Here is a 14,419-nt window from a genome sequence, read left to right on the forward strand (position 1 = left end):
GTTTGGCCTTGCTCCTAAATGATAGTAGGTGTCAGGCAAGCCTCAAAGGGAGGAGCATTCTAATGGGCAAGATGCCAAATGGAAAAGCCCTGTTTCTGGGCACAACCCGCCTCACTGATCGAAGCAGGGGTGCGGAGAACAGGAGGATCTGAACAGTGAGGGAAAAATTAATAGATGGGATGTACACTATGGGAGGAAATGGTCCTTTGTGTCCTCCAACTGCAAGCAATTTAGGACGTGAAAATTAGATTTTGCACTTTGAGTTTTGCATGGAAATAGACAGGCAGCCAGGGAGGATCTTTCTGCAGTGGAGTGATAAAGTGAGTAACAAGAAAATGAATAGATGAGATGTACAGTGGAGGAGCAAGTGGTCCTTCAGCTCTTCCAATGGCAAGCCATTTAGGTAGGCTTGTGCACACAATTATTTTTGTGTGTTTTAAATTTCAGGTTCAGGTTTATTGGGACTTATTGTTTTTGGGAAAACCCCAAAAAATCTGAATTCCCATACCGGTATCTATGGGAATTCAGCTTATTTTCGGGTTTCCTGAAAAAATTCGGGCATTCAGGCTTTTTGAACTCCTAAGGAACATTTTTCGAGGTAGAGCCTTCAAATTTGCAGCCTAGCTGCAAGGGGCTCTCCTTGCCTGAACACCCAAGTTTGGTGAATATTGGGTCCAGGGGTCCAGTTTTATGGGGTTTGGAAGGGGTCTCCCCCATCCTCCATAGAGAAGAAATATTGAAGTGGTTGTAGTCAGATTCTCTACTGCAAACTTCGCTATGTTTCTCTATGGAGGAGCCGGGCAAACATTGCCACCTTTAAAAGCAATGGCCCATGGTTATCTGTGGCAGGATTGATGCATCAGAAAACAAAGCCATGGGTTTCAAAAAAGGTGATCCACCTCAGGATGATTGTGGGACTTGCAGTACCATTCCTCCATTTTCAGACAAGATTATCACTCAAAGACACCTATGGTGTTTCCAAGGAAAGCAAAGATTTACTCATGAGATGGGCAGTCAGAACTGACAGGGAGGGTGGGAAATATATCCTCTTTGACAAAGCACATGGAGTCAAATCACTTTCCTGACCTTGAAGAGCCTGTGTGGGTAGAGGCTGGATAGTTAGGATCAGGGAGAGTTATGGTTGAATCCCCACTCTCCAATGGCAGGATACTGGCTGACCTTTGGGCAGTCACATCCTTTCAGTCACACTTCAACTCAGGGTAGTTATGAGTATGGCCGAGAGTAGAACAATGCAAACTGCCTTTGATCCCCTTTGGGAGAAAAATCAGAGTATAACATTTGTTAAAGGACACGCTGGTAGGGGCTAGGCCACCGAGGCCTAAGCCACAGTTTGCTGCAGATACATAATCCCCACTCCACATGGATTTCAGGGTTGTCTCAAGAACCCTAATCTTCAATAAGGCTCTCAGTCTCGATATCACACAGAAAATCCAGAGCCAGCATTTTACATTAGAGATTTACAAGAATGAAACATTCAAATGTAGAATTCTTCCTATATCTCCACCTAGGAATAAAGGCCCATAGAAACTGTGTAAATGTGCCTGAGAGGCCTATTACAGAAGATTACCAGGGAAAGGTTTACGGGTTTCATTCAGCGCAGAAAACAAAACAGACACATGCGATTGAGATAAAGTTACAGCTGCCAAAGAAGTTAATAGAAGATTGAAAAGTTCAATGCTTTTTCCTTATCAGCTGCTCTCTTCTGTTCAGCTCAGGCCTCAGGATAATGACATAGCACTTCGGAAAAAAGATGCAGCCCAGCAACCCAGCACTGGAGGCCAAGATAGAGAAGATCTCCACTGCCACCATGCCTTTTCCTTGAGTGCTCAGGTAGGTGGGAACAAAGGACAGCCAAACACTGCAGAAGACCAACATGCTGAAGGTGATGAACTTGGCTTCGTTGAAACTGTCGGGCAGCTTTCTGGCGAGGAAAGCCACCATGAAGCAGACTGAGGCCAGTAAGCCCATGTAGCCCAAGACACAATAAAACATGGTGGCTGACCCTTCATTGCATTGCACTATGATTTCCCTACTGAATGAATGCATGTCCATATCTGGGAATGGAGGAGAAGTGCCCAGCCAAACAGCACATATGCCAACTTGAACAAAGAAGCAAGAGATAACAATGCAATATGCCAATTGTTTCCCCACCCACTTTCGAAAAACGTTTCCTGGCTTAGAGGCCATGAACACTACAACGACTGTAACAGTTTTTGCCAAGACAGAAGAAACAGCTATGGAGAAGATGATGCCAAAAGTCGTTTGTCGGAGGAGGCAGGTCACCTCGCTAGGCTTTCCGATGAAGAGCAAGGAGCAGAGGAAGCATAGGAGGAGTGAGATGAGTAGACAGTAGGTGAGGCTCCGGTTGTTGGCTTTAACAATGGGGGTGTCCTTGTACTTGACAAAGATTGTGAGCACCAGGGTTGTGATCAGGGAAAAAAAGAGAGCAAAAAAGGCTAAAATCATGCTCAAGGGTTCTGCAAAGGAAAGGAAGTTTGGAATCTTGGGAATGCATTGATCTTGTCCCAGGTTTGGATAATGACCTTCAGAGCAAGTCATGCAAGAATCCATGTCTGAAAGGAGAAGAGAACCTATTTAGACACTTTAATCATATGACAACAAAAGGTTTTCTAAGAAAATAGCCTACTTTGTATTCTCAACCATTGATGAAAACAGTTATGTAAATCTGTCCTAACATTCAAAATACCTAAGAAGTAATGCCAGCGTTTGAGCCCTTACAGCTCATTCCTGAGCTTGGGGGCCAAATGTGCTTAGGGGGTGTCTTGACCCGTGCCATCTGCGCCGTGCAAACTGGCATGGATGCCGGCATAGTTACACTTTCTCCGCCCCCCTGGACTGGTCCTTATACAGGCATCCAGGAGGCATTCCCGAGGCATTCTGGGGAGCATTCCAAGGGGGAAGAGCTGCCTGTAGGAAGCTTCCTTACCCCTTTCAGCTTAGGAACACCTCTTTAGCAACAGCAGTGCTGCACCAGTTGTTTGTTGGTGCAGCATGACTGTTTTCAGTGAGGTTTTCTCCCCTTTTCTAATTTTTTCTTTTTAAAAAACCCCTCCCCTTTTGCAGTACGCTAGCTTCTTTGGAAGCACCATGACGCCACTACACCTATGCCGTCCCCGACTGCTTCAGCTCTCGGGAATGAGCTGTCAGACATATATTGAAAGAAGACCATGAATCCTATTGTGGTGAAAGGATTTTTCTGGGAGTTTTGGCACTCATGGTGATACTTCTCAATTTCCTACCAGGTTTTCTATTTCCTTAAAACAGAACTATGCTTTTCTGCTGTCCAGGAGACCTGTTGTCTTTAGAACTGAATTCCCATGATTTCTCAAAAATATTAAGCAAACCTCTGGAAATAAATGGAGCAACGCGCAAAATGTTTCAATACCCATAAGCTTTTTCATGTTTCCTCATAATGCAGATGTTCAAATTCCCCCCCTTCAGGTAACCAGTCTACAAAATATATGGGGATTAGGGCTGTTGAATTAAAAAAAATTCGGTATAGTTCGGATTTGTCTGAATTCGGCCCGTTTAGATTCGGGATATGCCGAAGTCCGAACTCCTCTGCTTCGGGTCCATGCAATTCGGCGGGAATTCAAAGTTCAGGAAAAAAATTCGGCCGTATAAAGTCATTAAAAACACAACCGTGCCTTTCCGCGGCTCTGGGGGGGCATTTTTGGGGGTAGAGGTCACAAACTTTCAGCAGAGCTTCAAAGGACATTTCTTGAAAGACCCCCCAAGTTTTGTAAAGGGTCGGGGGGGCTGAAATATGGGCCCCGAAAGGGCCCCCCCACCCTTAATGTGCATCTCTGAGCAGAGCTTGCCGCCCACGCACAAAGCTCCCAGCCCCGACAAACAGATGAGAAGTTTGCAAAGCATTGCAACACGACTGCAAAGCAACACAACCTTGTAAGCAACACCTTTGCAACTGAGCAAAGCAACACCTGACACCTGGGAGTTTGCAAACCATGGAAAGGGACAGAGGCAGCTAGCTATGCATAATGAGCAGGAGGGGTGGAATTTCCCCTTTTGCATGGGACTCCAAATGCATTCTTTAAGTCACCATTTGAAAACCAGTTTTGTGCAAGCATCCAAATAGACCTAACAGCCCTTAGGAATGAGGGAAAACCTGAAGACACACAACTGAAACCCCCCCTCAAACCAGGGAGAGAGAGACTCGAGGGGGAACACACACCCCAGGCAGAACCGGCAAAAGCCCCCTTTGGCTTCCCCCCCCCACAGAAACTGATCCCTCCCCACACACACACACACAGACTCTGCTTCCCCCCCACACACACACACAGGAGAAAAATTATAGATTAAAGCCCCCAAAGCGGTCTTACTGTGGCTTTCTTCTGTTCCATCAGGAGGGGCTGGGGAGGACTGGGTAATCCAAGACGATTCCATTTAGGCACGGGACGTTTTGCTCTGGAGATGCATACAGGATCCCATTCATCCCAATAGGGGAAAGGGGAAAGGGGGAAGCCCATATCTTGGGACCCCCTGACCCAATGTTTACAAAACTTGGGTGGTCTCTTAAGAAGGCTTGTCTGAAGCTCCGCTTAAAGTTTGGGATCTGCACCCCCAAAAATGCGCCCCCTGCAGCCACGGAAAGAGAAAAAGGGGGGAAGCCGATATTTCTGCCCCCACTGAACCCATCTTTACAAAACTTGGGTGGTATCTTAAGAAGGATTGTCTGAATCTATGCTGAAGGTTTTGGGGCTGTATCCCCAAAAAAGCGCCCCCTGCAGCCACGGAAATGGAAAAGGGGGAGGGAAAAGGGGTGGAGCCCATATCTCGAGACCCCCTGACCCAATGTTTACAAAACTTGGGTGGTCTCTTAAGAAGGCTCATCTGAAGCTCCACTGAAAGTTTGGAGTCTGTTCCCCCAAAAATGCGCCCCCTGCAGCCACGGAAAGAGAAAAAGGGGGGAGCCGATATTTCTGCCCCCACTGAACCCATCTTTACAAATCTTGGGTGGTATCTTAAGAAGGATTGTCTGAAGCTATGCTGAAAGTTTGGGGGCTGTATCCCCAAAAAAGCGCTCCCTGCAGCCACGGAAATGGAAAAGGGGGGAGGGAAAAGGGGTGAAGCTCATATCTCGAGACCCCCTGACCCAATGTTTACAAAACTTGGGTGGTCTCTTAAGAAGGATCATCTGAAGCTCCACTGAAAGTTTGGGGTCTGTACCCCCAAAAATGCACCCCCTGCAGCCATGGAAAGAAAAAAGGGGGGAGCCCATATCTCGGGACCCCCTGACCCAATGTTTACAAAACTTGGGTGGTCTCTTAAGAAGGTTTGTATGAATCTCTGCTGAAAGACTGGGGTCTGTACCCCAAAAATACACCCCCTGCAGCCACAGAAAGGAGTGAATTGCACAAGCACCCCCCCACACACACACACATGAGGATTTCCCTCTCTCTCTCTCTCTCTCCCCGGCCCGGCCGCACATCAGCTGATTCCTCCAGGACTCAATCCTGACTGATTGGCCAGAAGAAGACCCAGCTTGGCCACCGATTGGCCAGGGGAGGAGAAAGCTGCTTACTGACAGTTATGCTGCTTACTGCCGCCCCGAATTGGCCGGATTTATTCGTGAACTCCCGAACTCGCTGAATTCGGCTGCCTGGTTGCCCGCCATATTTGAGTTCGGTTCATCCCGAACTAAAAACCACCGAATCAGGGGAAATTTGGCTGTTTTTCAGTTCGGGCCGAACCAAATCAACAGCCCTAATGGCGATCTTCAACAGGAGTCATATGAATCAGAGCATTTTGTACCCTCTTTGTCTGAAATCTTCCCCTCTGGACACGGATCACAATCATAGCAGCAGAATTTCTCCCCTTCCTTCTTTTTCCTGCTGTAACCTGGCTTGCAGTAGTCATTACACACAGACAGAGGAGGCACCTGTCATTAAAGAAAATGAGAATGTAGAACTGAGAAGATTTGGGGAGTCTTTTTCTTCACAATAGCTGTTAAAGTTGTCAAGGCAATGGAAGAGTAATCTCAAGGAGGAATGCGTATTATCCAAAGCACAATGGAACCAACAAACATCTAAATGTTGCATGCTTGTTCAGCCCATTAATGCCCTAATTAAATACTCAATTAGCAAAATTTGCGGATTAAAACAATTGTTGAGTCCATTTGCTGTCCTGTTGAAAGCTTCTGTTTACACATTTGAATAAATGACAGAGTTTTGAATATTTTTGAGAGAGAGTGAAATTATTTTCTCACATGTTCAAGGTATCTGTTCCACTCAATTATGTCTTCTTTGATGATGACTCTTTTACTAAGCAGAACCTGAGGATCCAGCTTCCCGATCTTGACTCTGATATAGGACTTATTTGGAAAAGTGACCAAATTGGTAATATCAAATCCCCCTTTCAACTGTCCATGTTCGTTAAAGGTCACTTCATCTCTGGCACTGTTGTTGAAAGCAATTCTCTGAATAAGTGTGTGGAGCTTAGTAGAAAGAGAAAGAGCATTAAGATACCTGGAGATATTGAAATTTACTCACCAATACTTTTCAGTTTGAAACAGATTTTTAGACTACTTTCCTCTAGGACGGAAGATTTGTATGAATGCGAGTATTTTGCTTTCTCATGAGAATAAGCTTGCATGGCCAGTTACGACAAAGGAATGAAGTATGATTCAGGATGTTTCTGGAATGAATGCTGCTGTTTGAGCATTCAAAAGAATCCATTTTGGTGTTGCTGCATTCCAGATTGCATTTGGTTGGCCATCACCATTCAACGCCATATATTCACAAAGGAGCCTATCCATTAGAATAACAATAGGCATGCCCCCACCTTCCTTACAGAGTTGCAGTAAGCCAAAGGAAGCAGGAATAAAAGAAAAGTCTGCAGGGGCTGGTCAGAAGGGGAGTTGATAAAACCCATGGACAGAGGGTTAGCAGTTACCAGGTGGTGAGATGTAACTTCTCACTTTTCAACAGCATCTCTAGGTTTTTGCTCTGGTTAGTCAGAGGGAAGTACTGCATGATTCTATAGGAATTCTCATAATTTCCATGGCTTCTACCATAGAATTTTGTAGAATTCTGACAGCATCATGCTAGGGATAGGGGGTTGATGTCACTTTCAGGTTTTCACACAGAAGTGGTCTTGCACAACCGGTAACATTTGTCTCCCTCCCCTTTGTCACCCTAAGCATGGAAGGAGATATTTTTTGTCAGTGAGGAGTAAATACCTTCCATGGTTGCACATTTGGAAGAGCCAGGCTGCTCCCATCCTCCATCACTCTGTGGTTGGTTCTGGCAGAGGCCAAGATGTGCAGAGCATGTGCAATGGCATAGACAGCATTATAGATACTGTAGCTATGGCCAGTCATGCTCATTTCGAAAAAAGGTGCCGGGACAGTCTCCAGTCTCTCCTCTCCAGTGCATGTCTCTTCCAAATTTGTTGGATTAATGTCATCTGGTAATGTACATTGAAAGACTTGTTCCCAAAATTCCTTGATAAAACCATCCCTCTCTGCCCAGGAAGGTTTTATTTGTTGGAGAAATGTATGGAATCCTAGGATATCCTTTGAATGAATTGAGAAGGAAAGAGCACCATGGAATATTTGTATATCAAATGTCCTTTGTACAACAGTGAATTCAAAATCAATCTGGGCTGTTGTAATCCACACCTTTCCTGTAGAGGCTCTCACGACATAATCAGAACCTGTTACATTCATTGCAATTGTGGGAATAAAGATAATGGATACCAGCCAGAGAAGTGTTCCACTTTCTCCATGTACTACAATTGCATTGGCTGTGCTGTCCAGGAAATCAGTATTATGACTGTCAAGATATTTAAACATAAAATGTATGTTATCCCACAGGAACTGTCTTGTAGCCTTTTCTATGAAGGCCACACAGATTCCATTCCTGGAAAGCATCACCTCAAATGCTTGCAAAAACCGGTCTCCAGCTTCATCATCCATCGCAATGTGCCCAACCCATTTCCAGCCGAAATGCAGAAGTAACTGGACAATTCCCTCATACTGAAGGGTTTCCTGGGGGACCATGCGGTAAAACAGAGGGAGACTGGTTGGGTTTTCCACTGCTGATTCAAATGAGCCAAATGAAAACTAATAAGGAAAGAAAATCATGTTACAGAGGGAGAATTGGAATACTTCATTGATCACCTTCTTGTTTCAGAAGTTCTTTAAATGTTACCTCAGATCTTGATCCTATTATATTGGCAATTTAAATGGCATAAAAGACAACTCTTCTTTCCAGACCGCTGCATGTCTTCTTTTGCCTGCACATTTCCTCCTTCTGCTAGTAAACTTTTCTGGAACTTTGGCAGTGTTTTACATTTTTGTTTTATTTATTTAAAATATTTGTTACCCTTTTTTTCACCTTGCAGAACTCAAGGTAGTTTATAATGTGGATAAAACAAGCATTATAAACATACATTGAAGACCACAGTTTTAAATCTCAGTCATTCCCAATTACAGTTTATTTCTCAAAAGATATCACCATATCTAAATCCTTGATCATTTTTTTTCACACAGTAGGAGGAATGAATTATCTGGCAGCCTTGAAGACCTTTTTGAGGGAAATGAACCAAATGATACTTTACGGTACTGGATTTTGGGTAGAAGATATTTCAGATAATATCGATTCCTTTCTGTTAATATTGTCTATGTGGGTATAGCTTTTCAGCAAGAATTTGCAATTCCTTCATTGGAAGATTAGCTAGATGCATTCAGTCTTTGGATTAAAATTCTATTTAATTATAGATCTAGATTCCTCCATAGACTGTGAAAAGACTCATATCAGAGTAACTGGAAGAGGTCAGTTGATCAAAGATTGGAATGATAAAGTAGGGTTGGCATGGGGGGTGGGGAACTCAGGTATTAAAGTACAGTTCAGTTCAGTTCATTTACCGTCATTTGACCAGCAGGTATAAGTACAAAATTACAATTTTAAAACCCCAACTGAGGACCTCCATATCTTACTGGCTACAGCAGCAGGAGCAGCAGCAGCAGCAGCAGCAGCAGCAGAAGAAGAAGAAGAAGGTTTTGTTTTTATTTGGCAAGTTTCTGTACCACTTAAGGGAAAATCAAACTAGCTTAAAATCACCTTCCCTTCCCCACAACAGACACCTTGTGAGGTGCCCCACACTGATAGTGACTGATTGTTTACAAGTAACCTTCTATGTTAATCTGGCAATCAGTTTGGACTAATTGGTATGAGCGTTTCAACATGCACTAGATCAGGAAGAACCTTAGTTTCAACATGCACTAGATCAGGAAGGGGGATTAACCTGCATGCGAGATTTGTGAAAATCCAAATAATCGCAGTTCTCTGATCATACCTGTGGGATCTTGTAACGGTTTAAGAGAAGTGCAATATCTGATGAGGTATCAGATCCATATCCCCCAATGACACCTATCACTTTTTTCTTGGTGCCACACTTGTAGTTTGGGATGAGTTCAAGTGATGTGAAGAGTAGGTCGAGGGTAGTCCTGTACGTCCATTTCGGATCTATGGTGGAGTCATGGATGTGGAACCCAAGAGTGATGTTGGGCAAGATGTTGGGGTTCTTGTTGATCTCATGAATGGCAAACACCAAGGCGAGGATGTGCTGGTAGAACTTTGTTACAAGGCTGCAACGAAAATAAGTTATTGTTTGAGAAGAGAATGCTTCTATGTATGGCATCTGTATTGGCCACAGATGGTTCTAAACACATAATAAGGCCCCAGCTAAATCAGACAAATGGCCCATCTTGCACCCTTTTCATTTCCCACAGCAAGGGGCTTTCTAGGCAAGAGAGACACAGAGGCCTTAGCCTTCGTCCATAGAATCTCGCTTGGTGGTCTCCCTTCCAAGCTGGGTACCCAAGTTTGTGTGTGTGTCTATGTGTGTGTGTATAAGTGTGTGTGTAGATGTATATGCATGTATATATATATATATATGTATGTATGTATTTATATATATGTATATAAATACTTAAAAATAATTTATTAGAAGCGCCAAGTAAAGATTAAAAATATTTAAAAATGTTAATATAGCAGAATGGCATTTCCTAGGGTTGATCTCTGTAACCACATACCAAATGTGTATCAGCCTTTTGGGCCTTCATCAGTGGTTAATTAAAACACATGTTAAGCCTGCACACATTTACAGAAATAAATAGATAAATGCATACACAAACAGCTCAAACTCAACCAGGCATGTGTACAGGTTGTAAAATTTATTACCAGTTACTGAGACATCTGGTCAGATTGGTTCTAGTTGTAATACTGGTTAGTATATGTCTCTCATATACTATGTGTGCAGGTATCAACCTAGTAGGGCAGTGTCCATATTCCCCTCTTTTTTCTTCCACTATTGGTCTCCCTTCCAAGTACAGATGCGGCTTAGCTTCCGAGACCTGATGAGATCGGGCTATATCATGCTGCCCTACATGTAATGCCAAGCAATTTCATTCGGTGATTTATTGTTGTCTAGACATTCTTATTCTGTTTTCTCAAAACTATTTCTAATCTGCTTCTAATCTCTTTATCATATGCCTTTATATGTGACCCCAATTAGAAGAAGAAGAGTTTGTTTTTATACCCCAATTTTCTCTACATTTTTAAGCATACTCAAACCAGCTTACAATCACCTATGCTTCCTCTCCCATCAAGAATCCCCTTGTGAGGTAGGTGGGGCTGAGAGAGTTCTGAGAAAACTGTGACTAGCCCAAGGTCACCCAGCAGGTTTCATGTATAGGAGTGGGGAATCCAAGCCGGTTCACCAGATTAGAGTCTGCTGCTCATGTGGAGGAATGGGGAATCAAACCGGCTCTCTGGATTAGAATCCACCACCCATAACCACTACACCACGCTGGCTCTCCATTTAAGTTGGGGGAATTTGCATGAAGGGTAGGCTTTTTGAGAGGTTGGGGCAACTCAGGAATCTTTTAACCTGCATTTGCATGGATGAATCCTTTAGGAAAAATTCTTCATAAAGAGACAAGAGTTCAAAATAAAGTTTTTTGTTTTATTGTAAAAATAAGAAGAATCACACACATGCAAAATGATGTACTCATGTACAATTCACACAAGAACTAGAGAAAATAAAGGGTGGAGGTGTGGGAACAGAGTGAGGGTAGTTGGTGCAATATTTTCGTAAATGGACCAGCATTTCATGGAAGAAAAGCAAGGAGACCTTAAATGTAAGTAAGGGGTATGTGGCCAAATCCAATCACACACACACACTCACACACACACACACAAACACACACACTATGAATGGTGAAAGCGCCAATATTTATGGTAAAAATGAACCCTGAAGCGGCATGAGGTAACTGGCAAAGGAAGGCTTTATCAGGGACAAAGAAACTGTGATTGCTTCTCTGAAGTGACACAAAAAATTGCTTAACCATTGTCGGAAAACAAGAAGATATTTGTGTGTTTGCCTGTTCAATTGCTGATGATTACTCCGTATAGATATAAGAATGAGGGGAAATGTCTAGGAGAGTTTCCCAGGATGGGTGTGGATCAGACAAGAGATGTTTGCTCAAACTCCTCCCCATGCCTATGTTGATGGGCTATGTTGATGGGCAGAACTGTTTGCTGTGGGCCTGATTGCCCAAAGGTAAGAGATTAAAAATCCTCAATGATTTCTAGGCGTCTGCCAGGAGCGCTTAATCTATTATGGGGTAGAAACTGAGGTAATCCCCCATTTAAAAACATGCATGTCTTGAGCCTGGGGAAACTGTACATTGACCCAACACAGCTACCAATTCCAAGGTTCATCTCATACCCAAATATGGATTCCAGGGTCTCCTGAAAACATTGGTTCACCTCTGTGGAGTGGTGCCCCGCTCTGGCTCTTGCCTTGGTCTGGGTGCCTACTGGCACTTCAGGGTGCTGGAGAGGTTAAGGCCCTAACATTGATGCCTCTTTTCTAAATGAGAAGAGATTTTGAAATGGAGGGAAGTGGTGCAACAAGTAGTTTATTCTCTGCTAATAAACATTACAAGCCTCTTGTGCAGTACTGATATTTTTGCATCTTCATCAGACTGACATTTTCTCAAAGGTTTCTATATTTTTCAGATATGAGTTCTCTCTTGGATACTTTATTTTGAAGTCTTGGCCTCCCCTTTGTGGAACTGACCTTGCTCAAAAAGATCAGTATATACTTATGATAACTGAAACAGTGCAATCTGCTCCTAAATTATTCATGAAGCAACAGGTCCTGTCACCGGCATAAGCAAAATCTTTGTGTCTTGGAACATGAGTATTTCATTTTGGTAGCCACCGTATTTACTGTCTATCCATTATTATTAAAAATCCTATTCAGTTTTGTAAGTATATTTAGTTGCTACAATAAAATCAGACATCATCATCAAGTCTACATTAGTCGAGCGATGAATTCCTTTCCCTGGAAAACAGGGTGCTGGAGAGGTTGAATGTATAGATATGATAACTGAAACAGTGCAAGCTGCTCCTAAATTATTCATGAAGCAACAGGTCCTGTCACCGGTAAAACAACACTTTTGTGTCTTGCAACATGAGTATTGCAAATATATTGAATTGCTCAAATAAAATCAGATATCATCATCATTCTCTACATTAGTGCAGCCTACAGTGCCTTTTTTAAGGGCATCTGTCAAATCCAAGTACATCCCTTGCCGAGCGCCATACCTTTCAATATTAGAAGGAAATACTACTTGGCGAGCATTTGCCCTAGCTCGATGTTCACCTCTGCCCTCTGCAGTATTTGAAGGGAAATTCAAAAAGACTCCCCTCTCAGAAAGGCTCTGTCCCTGCAACAACGGTGAACCCGAAACACTGGAACATGTCCTTCTCAGGTACAGGTACTATAAGGAGGACAGGGAGAAGATTCTTGGCCCTCTTTTAAGAAAGAGCACTGGTTATCCTAAATCTGTTAGAGTTAACATTCTTCTTAAGGATGAATTTTCTCAGGTAACAAATTTAGTAGCCAAGTTTTGTAGAACAGTATTTAATTATAGGAAATACAAATAGAAATTTAAAGCTGTAGAGAAGACTGATTGTTGAAATTGGTATTGTTGACCAGTTGTTAAAGAGAGTAATATTTTGGATAGTGTTCTAATAAATGTATTGTTATCTACTGCCGGTTTGGGTGCGCCATGTAACTTCAACCATTTTATGCTTGATCTAAAGCCCCCGTGGCGCAGAGTGGTAAAGCTAGAATGACTAGTTGCTTGCACAGGGGACCTTTACCTTTTAAGGATAATAATAATAATATTAATAAAAAAAAATTAGAGGAGCCATGAATTCCTTACACTGGAAAACATGTATCATCCTGGTAGGGGTGCTGCTGAAATAGAACTTCTTGGGAAGTATAACCAAAGTAAGTTACAATTCCACCAATTAGGAGTTCACCTGGCTGATACCACTGATGTGGAATCTGAGGAGAAATGTTTCCCGTGCACTTCATACTGTCTACTTTATTCACCACGAGCAGAAGCAGAATCTGTATCAGCAGCCACATCTTAGACTCTGCCATGCAAAATCAAAGAACACCTCTCTCTCCACAAGCACTGTCCTGGGTCTCCTCTACAGCATCATCCATCATTTCTGCCTGGTTTCAAGAAGGTGGCTCAGATGGTGCCAGACTGTTCCAACACTCTTTTCAACAGTGAGCATAGGAACCTTTTGTTTCATGTCCCAACCTATTTCTTTTTATACAATTCAAGAGATATTGAGTACTGATGCAAAAATGGCCCCTCTGTAGTCCCTCATTTTAGCTGTCAATGGCTCAGTGGAGGGTTTTATAAGCAGAACTTTAACATTTTATTTCTGGTTTGTTTTCTGTTTCCTTCTAGAAAGCTATTGGAACTGAGACTGGGCAACGAAATTGCCATGATTCTGATAATTATAGCGGAGATAATCTCCTCAGGAAGACTGATAATATTGTTCTGGCATAATAATTTGCAGAACAAGTGAAGCAAAAATATTTTTTTCTGATCTCGTGCCAGCTTCTTTATAGTGAGGGAACAGCTGGAATGGGGAGCTCAGAATGACTAGCAGGGGCCCTGTCCACCCATGATGCAATAAAAAATGAGGAATCTATGAAGGGAATTGACAAAGCAAGAGCTGTGGACAACTTCTCCTTGGATGAATTTATTTATTTATTTATTTATTTATTTATTTATTTATTTATTTATTTATTTATTTATCTGGCACATTTCTACCCACTTGTCCAGAGAAACTATTCAAAGTAAAGCATGATAAAGCCACAAACAGCATAGAATCGTTAAAAGTTCCAAGAAACCCAGCCTAAAAATCCAGCAATAAACCCTCAAGTTAAACCATGTGTTTTCTCAGGTTAGGGGCAAACGATCAAAATGTTGGAAGATCAGCCTGGCTATTAACCACTTGGGCAAAGAGAATAGGTT

At 42.7% G+C, this 14,419-nt stretch overlaps 1 protein-coding gene across 1 annotated transcript; it reads right to left on the reverse strand.

Annotated features, from left to right (window-relative positions):
- Positions 1–1,692: 1,692 nt before the first annotated feature.
- LOC130490278 (vomeronasal type-2 receptor 26-like) lies at positions 1,693–13,512 on the reverse strand. The gene is made up of 6 exons (XM_056864104.1): positions 13,304–13,512; positions 9,361–9,652; positions 7,682–8,125; positions 6,269–6,496; positions 5,815–5,941; positions 1,693–2,594 (listed from the first exon to the last, which is right to left on the reverse strand). Exons 1-6 carry the CDS (start codon positions 13,510–13,512, stop codon positions 1,693–1,695), a joined length of 2,202 nt encoding a protein of 733 aa, XP_056720082.1.
- Positions 13,513–14,419: the final 907 nt, after the last annotated feature.

Source organism: Euleptes europaea, chromosome 18 (genome assembly GCF_029931775.1).
Source record: "Euleptes europaea isolate rEulEur1 chromosome 18, rEulEur1.hap1, whole genome shotgun sequence".
Classification (NCBI taxonomy): Eukaryota; Metazoa; Chordata; class Lepidosauria; order Squamata; family Sphaerodactylidae; genus Euleptes; species Euleptes europaea.